Raw genomic sequence first — 14185 nt, forward strand, 5'->3', positions numbered from 1 at the left:
GATGCTTTATAGAGGTCTCTGCTCTCATATCATGCCTCAGAAATGCTATTTCTGTTGCCACAACTGTGAATCAGTCCTCGGTGCTGGTAGCAGATTTGAACGAAGTACTAAAACAATTGGTCTCTCTTCAGTCAGTGCCCCAACTGGTTCTTGCTATTAGTATCATGTCTATGAAATGGAGTCTTTTTTTTTAGTCATGAAATGAAACCATTAAAACTAATTCTTAAACCTTGAGGGACCTACAGCTAGGAGCAATGCAATGATAGCTGTAGTTTGGCATTCGACTTTAATGATGACCATATATCGCAATTCTATTTGTACTTACATCTTTGGGATTTGTAATAGTAATCTTTTTTTTTAATTTCAAAGTTCATTTATTTTTGAGAGAGAATAAGCAGGGAAGGGGAAGCTGAAGCAGGCTCTATGCTGACAGCAGAGAACCCAGTGGGGGGCTCGAACTCAGAAACTGTGAGACCATGACTGAGCAAAGTCAGACAGTGGATCGAGCCACCTGGGTGCCCCTGGTATTTGTAATAGTAATTTTTGAAACAACAACAACAAAAAGTAGTAACATTTTATACTTGAAAAGCTTTGTGGTCAATATAATGGCAGTTAGCTGGGCTTTGGGATCTCAGGTCATTGTTCTACGGCAAACACCACCACTCACTATCTTTTTGAGCTTGGGAAGGTTATTTAATACCAGGTTATTTCCTCACTTATAAAATGAGGAGAAGAATGTCAACTTTGAAGGACTATTGAGACTATTTAAAATAACAGATAATAAAGGATATGTGACAGTAGTTTAGTGCTGGCACAAAATACACACCAATGTGTATGTTCCCATTAGCCACTTAAAAATGTTTTAAGTTGAAGCCCCTAAATGGAATTGTTTCTGTATCTAATGAAAATTGAATAAAAATATCACTGAATTTAAACTTTTTAAAACACAGGCTCTAGAGAAACTTTAATAATTAAACAGCTCTTTTATTTAGAAGAGAAAATCATAGAGCTCCTGAAACACAGGGTTATAAATGTTGTCTTATGTATTTCAGATGATACACATATAAGCTTTGGCAGCAATTCACCTTTACATTGTCATTAAAATTTTACTGTGTGTTCTTAAGTAAAGATCTTAAAGTAACACTTAAAGACTTAAGTGTTCTTAAGATCCTTACAGTTACCTTATAGATTAAGTACCATAATAATTATGCTAGTTACCCTTGCAGTGGTAGTATTATACGAGTTATTATGTTATGGCAGGTATGTATTAGTTACTTTAGATACTCTAGGTTAATTATATCTCCACAACAATGGTAGAAGAAAGGTAGCAGTATTCCTTTCTTTAAAGTAGAAATGGGAGTTTTAGGGGTTGAGTAACGTGCCCTAAGTCACACAGTTAGTAAGTGGCATCATTGTGCCTTGAATCCACATATTCTGCCTTTACATTACATTACAATTAAGCTACACATTAAGTATGAGGGGCAGATAATTGGATATAATGTTACATGTTTGTTTTCATACTTTTTAAAGAAGAGGTCATTTCCAGTGGTTTATGTCTCATTTCACTTCCTGATTACAGCTTGGAAGCCTTTTTGCATGTTACTGTTCCATTGAAGTCACTCAGGCGATATGGGATGGATATCTACAACAAGCAGACCCATTTTTTATTTATTTCTTAATGTTAATAATCCTTGTTAATGCAAAGTAAGTATCAAGTTGCTTAAATTTTTTTCCTTTCTAGTCTCAGGATGTTCTGTTACTATTTAACTCCCAATTCATCGGTTTCTCTTTTACAGAGAGGTAATTTTAGCGCAGGAGTCTGATAGCAAAGAAGAAGTTATCCGTAAGTAATTTACTGTAGAGGAAATATTTCAGGTCACTTAATTTTCTAAAACTCAGTTTCCTCATCTGTAAATTTCAAAGATTAGTCTGAGAACTCTGAGGTTTCATTCAACTCGTATACACTCTGCACACACAGATCGTAAGGCCTATTTTTCCTTGATTTTGCCATCCTCATTCATTTCTTCCATGTTTTCTAATCTTTCAGTTCCTTTTCATATACTGTTTCTTAGATTTCATTGTTCATACCCGGTGTCCTCCTCTCTCTCTCCTCTGTCTTCTTCATTAATTTACCTTTGAATACTCAGATTTTATAATTACTTACATTATGAAAGTTTAGTACTTTTTTTGGGTTCTCCTCACACAGATTTAGTTACTACTTCCTCTGTATATTGCCTGCCACTTTGTACTATTTGTATTATAATGTTTATCTCACAACATTATAGTGATTAATTTTTACATTTCTTACACAAGACAGAGTTCCTTAAGTCAGGAATCATTTCTTAGTCACTTTTTATTTCCAGGGGCCCTGGCACTTAACCTGTGTTTGTTAAATAAATCCCAGTGCTGCAGTCAAGGCTAATAAATTTGACTTGATTGCCTGAAATGATCTTTCACTAGCAGCAGAATTGCATTAACAGTGTCAGCTCCTTTGGGGAACTCCACTGCTCCTCAGGCAGTTTTAAAGGCCTCACTATTGAGATTCCATTTATGTAGTTTTTATTATGTTGAAGATATTCTAGCTTTGCTACATAATGTTCATGATTGTATTTTCTACAATTTTTTAAATGTTTTCATATCTATAATCCTTTTTCAGAGTTCTTGGAAAACACTCCATCCAGTTTGAATCTAGAAGATATAGAAGACCTTTTCTCACTGGCTCAGTATTATTGCAGTAAAACACCAGCTTCATTTAGGAAGGTATAAGACAAATTACCAGCCTCAGTATTTTCACATTTTGTACATTGTTTTATTGTTTATGTTGTGTCCACTTCAGTTAAAGTACGCTAGATTGTCATTCTTGTCTTTTTAAAAAATGTTTATTTTGGAAGAGAGAGAGGGCTACTTGCGTGAGCGAGGAAGGGCAGAGAGAGAGAGGGAGACAGAGAATCCCAAGGTGGCTCAGTATGGATCCCTAGGTGGGGCTTGATCTCATGAACTTTGAAATCATGACCGGAGCTGAAATCAAGAGTCAGGCACTTAACTGACCAAGACACTTAGGTGCCCCTCTTTTCTGTCTTGTGTGTTGCAGTTTTGTGTGATTTTTTTCACTATAAATGCTTGCCCCAGTGGAGGAACATATTGAAAAGAGAGTATACACATATACTAAGAACCATTTCACCTCTACTCTGACTATTAATTACTTCTGATCATGAGTAAATGGAGAGATTTCTTAAGTTAGTGCTTTCTTGACTTTAAAAATTACAAAAATCTGGTGGAGGATGTATAATCATTTCTTCTTTACCTAGAGTTCAGCTTTGTACAGTTTTAATGATGCAAGTTGTCTTGTGAACAAAAAACAGTCCCTTAGCCACATAGAGACTTAGAACCTTTCTCAGGTCAGACAAGTACTTTCAAACGAAAGGACACCAGATTAGAAACATGAGTGGTGTGAGTCCTAAAAAGTTAACCTCCAAGAAGCAACAGCTAATAGTGGAGGAGGCACAGAATTACCATTTATAAAACAAATAGACTTGTCTATGACCTCAAGTGCCCACGAAAGCAGTATTATCTTTTATGTATTTGTTTTTAGGCATTCTATAATAATAATTGCTAGGTGGTGGTCATGTCACTGAAACGCAAGATGAGGTTAAATTATGTTCAGTATAATATGTGTCAAATGGCAGACAAGAGAAATCTTTTATTTCCCCTGAAACTAATTAATTAAAAGGGATCTGTTTCTAGGGACCAATTTTAGCTATTTTAATGATTGCCTTATGTAGACCACCTCAGCTCCTAACAAAGTGGAGCAAGTCAGATGATGGGATAGTGGTTTAGGATGCTGCATGAAAAAGAAATTTTACTCTTTTCAGTCTTCTAAGAGGAACAGCTTTTATTCTTCAGACATAGTAGATAATCCGTGCTAGCAGTTGTTAATTAAACCAGGCTGTAGATCAATGTGTTACATAATGTATGCCTTAATTTTGTTTTTATTATTTTAATATATGAAAAGTTGTAACCATTTTAAAATATAAAATAGCTGATATTATAGAAAACAGCTATGTAGAATATTTTAGTTTTTCATAGCTTTTTATTTTGTATGAACTCTGACAGGGATTTTCAATATAGCCTTTTTGTAGCTTTTAGCTTATAAGATTTGAGATGATATAACATTAAATTTTAAAGTCACATGACTCAAGTGTGTTATTCTACCTTTTCCATCATGGTTTATTAAGAATACTTTTTGAAAGAAAGATTGACTTTGGTTTTTCTTCATAATGTTTTAAAAATTTCTCTACAAACAGGATAATCACCATCTATTTGGTAGTACTTTGTTGGGAATTAAGGATGATGATGCAGATCTGAGTCAGGCTCTTTGTCTGGCCATCTCGGTGTCAGAGATCCTTCAAGCAAATCAGCTTCAAGGGGTAAAGAAAGAAAACCCACAGTCTGTTGGAGAAGTGTCCCTTTTAAATGCAAAACCCAACATTTCCTCCCTGTTTGTTGTAAATGATTAATGTGCTTAATCTTCTGTCCATGTGTTCATTTATTTTTTATTTTTTATTTGAGAGAGAGAGAGAGAGAAAGGTTGTGCACAGGTACTTGGTGGTAGGGCAGCAGAAGAGAGAGAGAGATTTAAGCAGGCTCCAGGCTCAGCATGGAGCCAAGCATGGGGCTCGATCCACGACCCTGGGATCATGGCCTGCGCTGAAATCAAGAGTCAAGACACTCAACTGACTGAGCCACCCAGGCGCTCCCACATGCTTATTTTAAAACTGCCAGCTTGTGTGTTACTTTAATTGTCAATAACTAATTATTCTTGACAGCTATTTTTGTAAATTGCCAAATATTTTTTCATAGTTTAGCAAAGCAACAGAATATTGTATAAAGTACTTAAAAGGATGAATTTAGCATTTAATAGTTAAATTATGGGTAATATACAGGTAATTGAATTACATGGTTTAATGCCATAGAGAATATAACAAAGGAGAATTGAGGATATACCATAATTTTCTGTCTCCTGCTATCTTCATAAAAATCTAATAAGCCAGTTTTTTTAAGATTTTTTTTTCAGTTTTATTACTAGTAGTGCAACAGTTAAACATGGGTATGTGTATTTAGAAAGTGGGATGTATTTCTAAGATGGAGGGAAGAAGAACGGACATGGAGAGAGAGGTGTTTTACAATAGCTCTTTTTAAAATAGACATTTCACATGTTTTTCTTATTAGAACTAGTATTAAAAACAAATGAAAATCTGTAATCCAGTTTAAAGATTCTCATGTGAACTTCTTCAGTTCAAACTGGCATTGCAGAATGTCCCCTCATCCCCAAAAGATGTTCTTGTCTGAATTTAATTGTTGGCAACTTTGTGAATTTATTTGCAGAAATAGAAATTATATCTAGATCTGTGTTTATAACTATATCGTTTTTAAATATACGTTTAACATACACATTAAAATTTTAAATTTCAGTATACTTTTGTAGCTCAAAATGACATTCTCCTGCTACATATTTTAAGACTTTCTAGTCAAGAACAGTATATACAAAGTGTGCAAAATACAATGTTCAAAACAGTAAATACAAACTGTTCAAAACAAATATAGTTATTTAAGATCTTGAGGTTATTTTCTTGTATTCTGCTAATTGGGTCCTCCTAATTCTTTGAGATCCATTTTTTTGATAAACCTATTCCCTCTCCTTTGGTTAATTGTGATACTGTATTGTTTCAAATGTGACCCTCATGGCAAATTGCAGTGTGTCACCTGTTGTTTTCCTCTTAGGAAGGAGTCCGGTTCTTTGTGGTGGATTGCCGTCCTGCAGAGCAGTATAATGCTGGGCATTTGTCAACTGCTTTCCACTTAGATTCAGATCTGGTCAGTATAAATGCTAGTAAAAATTTTTTATAAAGTTAGAGAATAAATAGGTTTTTTCTTTAGCTCAGAAATAAATATACATGTATGGGATTGGGACTTTTCTTTCTGCGTAAGGAGGGAGTCGCTGCCCTTACAACAAAAGTGGTCTCGGGTGTTGTTTTCACCCAGGACGCTCTTTTGGTGTAATGGGGTAGATGCGAACACTGTGAGCTATGGCTTACGTTGCTTACCATTGTTATGTCAGTAAATTCTAAACTTCTTACTGTGAATTGTCTGATGTAGCACTTCGCATAGTGCCTGCATCTAGTAAGTACTCTATAAATATAAGCTCTTTCTGTAACTGGGTAGTTAATCTAGAAATTTTTACTGTAAGCATTTTTTTCCATCATGAGTACATCAGCATAAACTGATATTTAATAAGGATAGTATGTGGCATACAGGTACTCACTTGTTAAAATTTTTCTACAAGTGTCACTTTAATTACAAGAGAAGATGAAGTACATAATTAAATATTGTCAGAAATACTTAGAGCAGTTGGTAGAAGTGGGACTGACATCATTTAAGCCATTCTGGTTATAAGAGCCTCAGGGATAGGGGAAGACAGAAAGAGGAGTAAGCCCTTGTGCTAACCCTGCAATCTGCCTTCATCCAACTCATCTGCAAAAGGTAATGCTGAGGCCTGAAAAGGCAGGGAGAGGGGTTTAGGTGGTATGAGAGGAAACTTATGGAAAATAGAGGTAGAACAACTCAGAGTTTGGGGTGCTTTAAGTAAGGAAGGAAATCCAAGCCTGTTTATATCCTAAAAAGTGAACCTGAGCCTTTCTCATCCTTGATTTGCCTAAGAGGGCTTAGATAATTTTTCTTTTATGCTTATTTAAAACTTTGCTCAAGTGATTCATGAAAACTTGATTTTTTCTTCAGAAAACTCAAAGAATATCCCCAGAGTTTACTATTATCAGCTTGTTTAATCTTCTAGACCTTTAGTATATGTTTATGTATTTCTTGCTTCCTTTTTTTTTACTTGATTTTTCACTTAACAATTGCTTTTTCACCAAACTATTTCTTAGAGCTCTCTCCATCAAGTACATTCTTTTTTTAATATCCCCACTTTATTTATTTTTAAGTAAGCTCCAGTGTGGGGCTTAAACTCATGACCCCGAGATCCAGAGTTGCATGCCCTACTGACTGAACCAGCCAAGGGCCCCTTTTTAATGACTGTATAGTGGACTGTGGTACAGGTATACCATAATTTATTGCCAGTTGATGTACTTTTGGGTTATTTTCAGTTTTCTTGTAATGAACAATGCTGTGGTTACATCCTTATACATGTATTGTGTACTTGTACACAGATTTCTGTTAAATAGATTTCTAAAAGTAGAACTGTTGGTTTGAGGGTTATGAGTATAGAAAACATTACTAGAAATGCTTTATCGCCCTTTAAAGAGACCAGATTACACTTTACAATTGTAAGTGAGAATGTTTTGTCATTGCATTCTAGCACATTACCGATTATTTTCTATTTTACAATAGTGATGGGTGAAACACCATCATTGAGATTGGTAATTACAGGGTGGTAATTACTAGTGATGTTGAGTGTCTTTTTGCAGTATACTGTTCGCTTTTTTTTTTTTTTTTTTTTTTTTGCTTTTTGCTTTTTTTACAAATTGCTTTTCTGTGGTTTGTCAGTTTTTCCCTCAGATATTCACTGTGTGTGTGTGTTTTTCTTAATGTTTATTTTTGAGAGAGAGCAAGAGGGCCAGAGAGAAAGGGGACAGAGGGTCCAAAGTAGGCTCTGCACGGACAGCAGAGAGCCAAGTGTAGGGGTCAAACCCATGAACCATGAGATCATGACCTAACCTGAAGTCAGACATTTAACTGAGGAGCCACCTAGGCGCCCCATCACTGTGTTTTTTATGTAGCCCTATTATAACAGATGTAACAAATTTTTGAAGTTATTGGCATATTTGTTGAAGTAAAGAAATTAACTTTTTGTCCTTTTAACTCTCATACCTAGAGTAGTGTTGATAAATAAATGGCTTCTACTATTTCTGACTGTCTTCTAAGAAGTATATCGTTTGCATTATAAGTGGAAACTAAAATACCTTGTTTTTAGTTATGGATCCTTCCACTCAGTGTTCAATTTTCCTTGTCATGATACTTAATGACACAATAGCTTGTTTAAGAAACAAACCAAAGTTTTTTCGTAGAATAGTTTCTTTGCATATTTAATCTTTCTGTGAATCTTCAACTTTTGTTCTAATGTATTATGGGTACATTTATATACATTTATTTTCTCTTATCCCAGGGATTTTATTTATAAGAGCCTTTTTTCCTATGTTTTCATGGTAGCTATGTAAATTTTTTTTGGAAGAATACTTAAAATTTGGAATTGTATGTGAAACACAAGTTTACCACATTTTTAGTTTTTAAAAATTGTCTAGATGCTCCAGAATCCGTCTGAGTTCGCACAGTCGGTAAAATCTTTGCTGGAAGCACAGAAGCAATCCATCGAATCCGGCTCCATTGCTGGTGGGGAGCACCTCTGTTTTATGGGCAGTGGTAGAGAGGAAGAAGACATGTACATGAACATGGTCCTGGCACACTTTTTACAGGTATGCCTACAAATTACTTCAGTATTGCTTGGTTTTGCTATCATCTTTAAGAAGTTCTCATATGTAATTTATATGAAGTTTTTCTTAACAGCTTACAGGTTTTGTGTCTTGCCAAGGAAAGACTTCTTGACATTTTTCTTACATGTCTATGTTTTACTTTTTATGCTTAAGTCTTGAATCAGCTGGAATTTATTCTTATGTAATAAGTGAGGTAGGAATAAAAAAAAATTCTTTTCCCAGATAGCTAACCAGTTGTGCTATCACTTTGAAATACCACCTTAAAAAACTGTTTTTTAACATTTTATTATTGAGAGAGAGAGAGAGACAGAGCACGAGTGGGGGAGGAGCAGAGAGAGAGAGGGAGACACAGAATCAGAAGAAGGCTCCAAGCTATGAGCTGTCAGCACAGAGCCCAACATGGGGTTTGAACTCATGAACCTTGAGATCATGACCTGAGCCGATGTCAGACACTTAACTGACAGAGCCACTCAGGTGCCCTGAAGTACCACCTTTTTAATTCCTTAGTGCATCAGGATCTATTTCTGGATTATTCTGTTCTATTGCTGTTCATGTCTCTTCATTCCCTAGTACTTTTATAGTAACTGCACAATTCATTTTAATATCTTTGAAATTGAATAAGTATGCACGTATATTTATTCATTACACTTGGCCATCTTTCCTTTTTGTGTTTGAATGTTATCTAATTTGTATCGGTGATTTTATGCAGCTTGTTCCTCTATCTTCTCTACAAAACCTTTCCCAGTGGTTTATTAGGTATTCTTTGGTAGTTTATACATTAAAGTCTTCATTTTATATGACCCTGACTTATGGAATTAGGAAGACCATACGCGTTGTGTTGTACTAGTTATTCAATTTGGATCCATTTCTGTTAATGCTGTATTTTACTGGAAATCTGCTTTGAGAAAATAAATCTAAACGAAGTAATCCTTAAAAGACAAATGCGAGAAGAAACAAAGTATTTGGGGGAAGGTTTGTAAGATAATTTTATACCTTATTAAAGGAGAGGTTTTAGAAACTTACACAAAATAATAAAAATAGGAAATAAGACTCATTTATAAATTTAATTGGCATATTTAAAAAATGCTCTGGTATAAACTGTATGTTGTGAGGACTATCACATGGCAAGAATTTGAACTTATTTTTTATAACTCAAGTTCCTGATGTGGTTTTAGAAATTTTTCCCCAACTTTTATCATGGAAAATTTTAAACAGAAGCAAGAGTAGGTAGAATTGAACCGTATAAACTCTTTATAAAGACATATAACCACATTATCATTATTATACTTTATTATTAAAAAATCTAACTATTGTTCAATTTCTCTGATCTTTCCAGGATCCAAAACAAGACATTTTGCTTGGTTGACATCTTTTAAATTTCTTTGAATTTATAGGTTCCCTTTCCTAACTTTTTTTCCTTACAGATACTTGTTGGAAAACCTGATTACTTTGTCTTATAAGAGAGTTCCCCACATTCTAGATTTTACTAATTGCATTCACATGGTGTTGTTTATCAGGTTCTGTCCCTGGCATTTCTCTAAGCTGGTAATTAGATCTAGAGACTTAATCAGATTACTTTTTTGGGAGTGGGTGGGCAGGAAGTCCTAGGTTGGTGTGAACTTTGGTCAGGAGGTATGTACTGCTCAGGTCTTTCTTTTTTATGTCTCTTTCTTTGTCAGTGTATGTTAGACCCAATAATTTTTATAGTAGTTTGTAAAATAGTAACATTATATTATTTCTTATTTGTAATTAGCTGTAATATTTGTTTTTGTATTTCCTTTTTATAAAAGATACAAGATGTTTTGAAATCTTTTAAAAACCACTCTAATTATATCTAAAAATACAATTACCTGATTTTAGTATGACTATTACATTACTGGAACTATAATAATGATAAAGTCAGTCTTGTCAGTAGCCAGGAAATTGTCTCCTTCTTTTCACCCGAGCACTGGACCTTACAGTGCACGAGACTCCAAGGTGTCAAAGAAAGGAAAAAGTCTAGAAATTTAATATATAACTATATATAACATGTGTCAGTGTTAAAGGGCTATATTGGTTTTAATTAAATTGCATTTTTGAATAATTTAAATTCTGTTTTTGCTACAGAAAAACAAAGAATATGTGAGCATTGCCAGTGGAGGCTTTATGGGTAAGGTTTTAATTTATTCGTTGCTTTGCTTCCATTTCTCAGAGGAAGTTATATCACCAGAGCTGATTTGGAGTGACCAGATTAGTTAGTGGACAAACTCTCTTCATTCATTCTGTATTTTCAGAAAAGCCAAGGCCAGTAGGACATATAGATAACAGATAAACATAATAGACAACTGAAATGAGCAAATATTTAATGGATGACTATTTCAGTAGATATATTTAATGAGCTTGTATTTCTAAAACGTATTTTTGTAAGGATGCATGAAAACCTATCTACATGACTTGTCTTTGTGGAGAAGGTGGAATAGATAGGGCTGGGAAACAGGGGTAAGAGGAGTACTTCTCCTACTCTCTGCGTTTTTGTGTTGTTGTTATTTTGTTTTTGAACTACTTGAAAGTATTAGTTGCTAAAAAATATTGGCTAAATGGAATAAAACAAATAAGCTTATGTTTTCAAATCTTCAGACTAATATCTGATAATCCAGGATGGTAAAATTACAGAAAATCTCTGCCAGCAAATATTTGAGAATTTATGAAGGATTGGGTCAAGATAAAAGGATTAAAAAGAGCCTGCCTTTTTTGCAAATTATATTATCTAAGAATACAAACTTGGGACTGAAAGATAAGTAAGTCCTGGAGTACTGTAAGTGTAGTGAACATAGACCACAGTGTTGGAATAATCAAACTTGCAAAGAGACTAAATCTTACTTATTCCCACCATAAAGAGATGGTAATTAAGTGATATGATAGTGGTACTAACTGCTGCTGAAATGGAAATTATATTACAGTATAGACACCAACATGTTTTATACCTTAAGTTTAAAGTGCTATAGGTCAAATATATAAAGAGCCTTTAATAATAAGATGAAATCAATATTTTTTGAGTAATAGAATCTTGTTTGAATCATGAGAGTCTCATAAGGGTTAAGTTCTGACCTAATATAATCTCATTTTATAACTTAGAATTTTTATAGATTAGGATCTTTTTCCTCTTTGTTGATATTAGCAAGGATTATGATGATATCCTGTATATCATGGCTTGATAAGTCACAGCCTTTGGGGCTCATACCCAGAGTGATCTACAAAAGGGGTTATTTTAATAAATAATGTTAAGCAAGTATTGGCGTTTAGGCCCAGTGTTTATTAGGAATTTTGACATTATGATACAGAACTTGGTTATTAAGCTTAGTATCAAAATTCTGAAAAACAGTCTTTTAGAGTATAGTCTAGGTTTTAGAAGCTTTTTTCTAATTATGAGTTATTTCTTTTCCAAGAATAACCTCTCTTTCCATAGCAGTTAATGCCTTCTTTATTAATGGGAAAGATTAATTGATGTCTTTTTATGGTAAAACAAAAGCCACCATAGGTTTTCTTTTAATCTTTTGTATCATTAAAATGTTGCTAAGGTTACCTCTTAATACTTCCAGAGAGGAAAGCATCAAGTTTATATATATATATAGTTATTATCATCCTTACGGTCAGTTAAGAAAAATTGTAGTTGTACAGAGGGCTTTAGAAGGAGAAGAAGGCGGCTTTCTTTAGCTTACAGTCCGTCACTCCTTTAGCAAGGTGCAGAAAAAATACCTGTAATTACGCCTTGGGATCCTCTTTCATTCAGCTCTGGCATGTTTATTATATTCTGTGGTAATGAATCTTTCCAAAGGGGGTTGATATGTGAGGTGTGTTTTTCCCCCTTCTTGTTTATTTTAAGCACTGCAGCAGCACCTGGCGGACATTAATGTGGATGGACCAGAAAATGGATATGGCCACTGGATTGCTAGTACCTCAGGCTCAAGGAGCAGTATCAATTCTTCTGTTGATGTAAGTGTATGTTAGAATATGCCACCAGATTTGAGTAAATGCCCAGAAAATGTGACTATTAAGCGCTTACCATAACAGAAATCGAGTCAAAATATTTCAAACACATACAGTGAGGCATCGTGTTGTTGCACGGTCAGTGTTCTGATGGAACAGCCCTGCACAGCTCGACTAGCCCAGAGTTCCGGAGGTCCACTCGCTGAACGCTGATTGCTCCCCGTCCAGCTGCAGTTTGCTGTCATCTAGTGACAGTATTCTGCCCCAGCTTAAATGTCAGCGGAGATAATACTGAGTCCTATAACTAGCTGGGACTCTCAAGTGATGTCATTCTAGGAATCTCCCAATTAGTGTGAGCCGGAAGACTACGAGGCTTATGGTCACATCTCCTGCAGACCACATCTGTACCCCTCTCCACCACAAATTTACATGATCAGAACTTCAGTCCATGCATGTTTGGGAATGCGCCAGGCAGAAGAAGACAGGAACTGATTGCCACTATATTTGATTTTTAGTTAAGGAGATGTATGTTCCTGCAAAGTTTTGCTATAGTGGGTGTGCTGCTTTGGAAAATAATTGGGCAATAAGTCTCTTGTGCTTTCTCAATAATATTTTATGTCAGTTGAATTAAATGTCATTAAATCATTTTCTTACTAACAAGTAAGGGTCCGTATCTACCTAATGATCATTCTTTAAAACAGAAATAGAAGGCAACTGCAGTACAGGTTGTTGTTATACTAGCTTAGGTTTACCGGTCTGGCTTATTGGTGTTCAGGCTTTATCTCTACAACTTAACTTCCGTCATAATCTTCAACAAGATCTTTCCAGCTCTCGTTTCTCCATCTGTACAACAGAGATGATAATAACAGAACTTTGTTCACAGTGATGTGACGATTCAATGTGCAGGTGTATGTATAGTATTGTACTGTTCACATATTGAATAGCAGTTATAAAATTGTAATTCATTAGATGATTAATTACAGTTTATCTTCAGCCACGTAAGTCAAAGCATATTGTCAAATTAACAGATAAGGCTTCTCTGAGAATTAAGTTTTCAACTTAATCTTCTTGGTGTCTAAGAGCTCTTCATGTGAGATCACTATTTAATAAACATTTGCAAGGTTTCTATTTTGAAGAGCTAAATAGTATTCCACTGTATGGATATATTATAATTTACTCAGTTCCCTGTTGTTGAATATTTTCATTGCTTTTATTTGTCTTATGTGATTAATTTTGTAGTAATATATGTACATATGCCATGATTATTTAGCCCCCCAAATCAAAAGATTTTGATGAAAAGATCACATATCAGGATTCCTGAATTCTGCATTATCATCAAATGGCCCTTTAAAAAAATATTCTTCTAATTTATATTGCCACCCATTTATAATGTTGGATAGTAATTCTGTTCAGGTTTCTGTCTTCAGATTTGAAAAACAATGGCTGAGGCTGTTAAAGGAACTGTCTTAGAGATGTGTTATATTTAAAAATACCAAATAATTTAATTTACATAGTCAGTTTAATTTGATTTCAAATTTGGACATGGAAATAAAAATATGGTTTTTGTGTTGTTTAGTTAATTACTTCCACCCCTCCCCTTGCTCACACAGATGCACTCTCTCCCTCTCTCAAAAAACATATAAACATTAAAAAACAAAAAGATAGGTACACTTTTAAACTGACACCTATTGCCAGCATGCCCTCTAAGGAATCAG

The 14185-nt window shown here is 34.6% G+C and overlaps 1 protein-coding gene across 2 annotated transcripts in view; it reads left to right on the forward strand.

The window, feature by feature from the left end:
* Nucleotides 1-14185, forward strand: part of TBC1D23 (TBC1 domain family member 23) — a 54799-nt gene that overhangs the window by 27130 nt on the left and 13484 nt on the right. For both annotated transcript variants that reach the window (XM_029939190.1, XM_029939191.1), the window contains exons 6-13: nucleotides 1580-1704; nucleotides 1797-1843; nucleotides 2657-2760; nucleotides 4305-4427; nucleotides 5782-5874; nucleotides 8316-8486; nucleotides 10611-10653; nucleotides 12367-12476. In XM_029939190.1, the coding sequence (XP_029795050.1) occupies nucleotides 1580-1704; nucleotides 1797-1843; nucleotides 2657-2760; nucleotides 4305-4427; nucleotides 5782-5874; nucleotides 8316-8486; nucleotides 10611-10653; nucleotides 12367-12476 (816 nt within the window). The remainder of the gene's footprint in view (nucleotides 1-1579; nucleotides 1705-1796; nucleotides 1844-2656; nucleotides 2761-4304; nucleotides 4428-5781; nucleotides 5875-8315; nucleotides 8487-10610; nucleotides 10654-12366; nucleotides 12477-14185) is intronic.

The sequence above is a fragment of the Suricata suricatta genome, chromosome 5 (assembly GCF_006229205.1).
Source record: "Suricata suricatta isolate VVHF042 chromosome 5, meerkat_22Aug2017_6uvM2_HiC, whole genome shotgun sequence".
NCBI classification, from domain to species: domain Eukaryota; kingdom Metazoa; phylum Chordata; class Mammalia; order Carnivora; family Herpestidae; genus Suricata; species Suricata suricatta.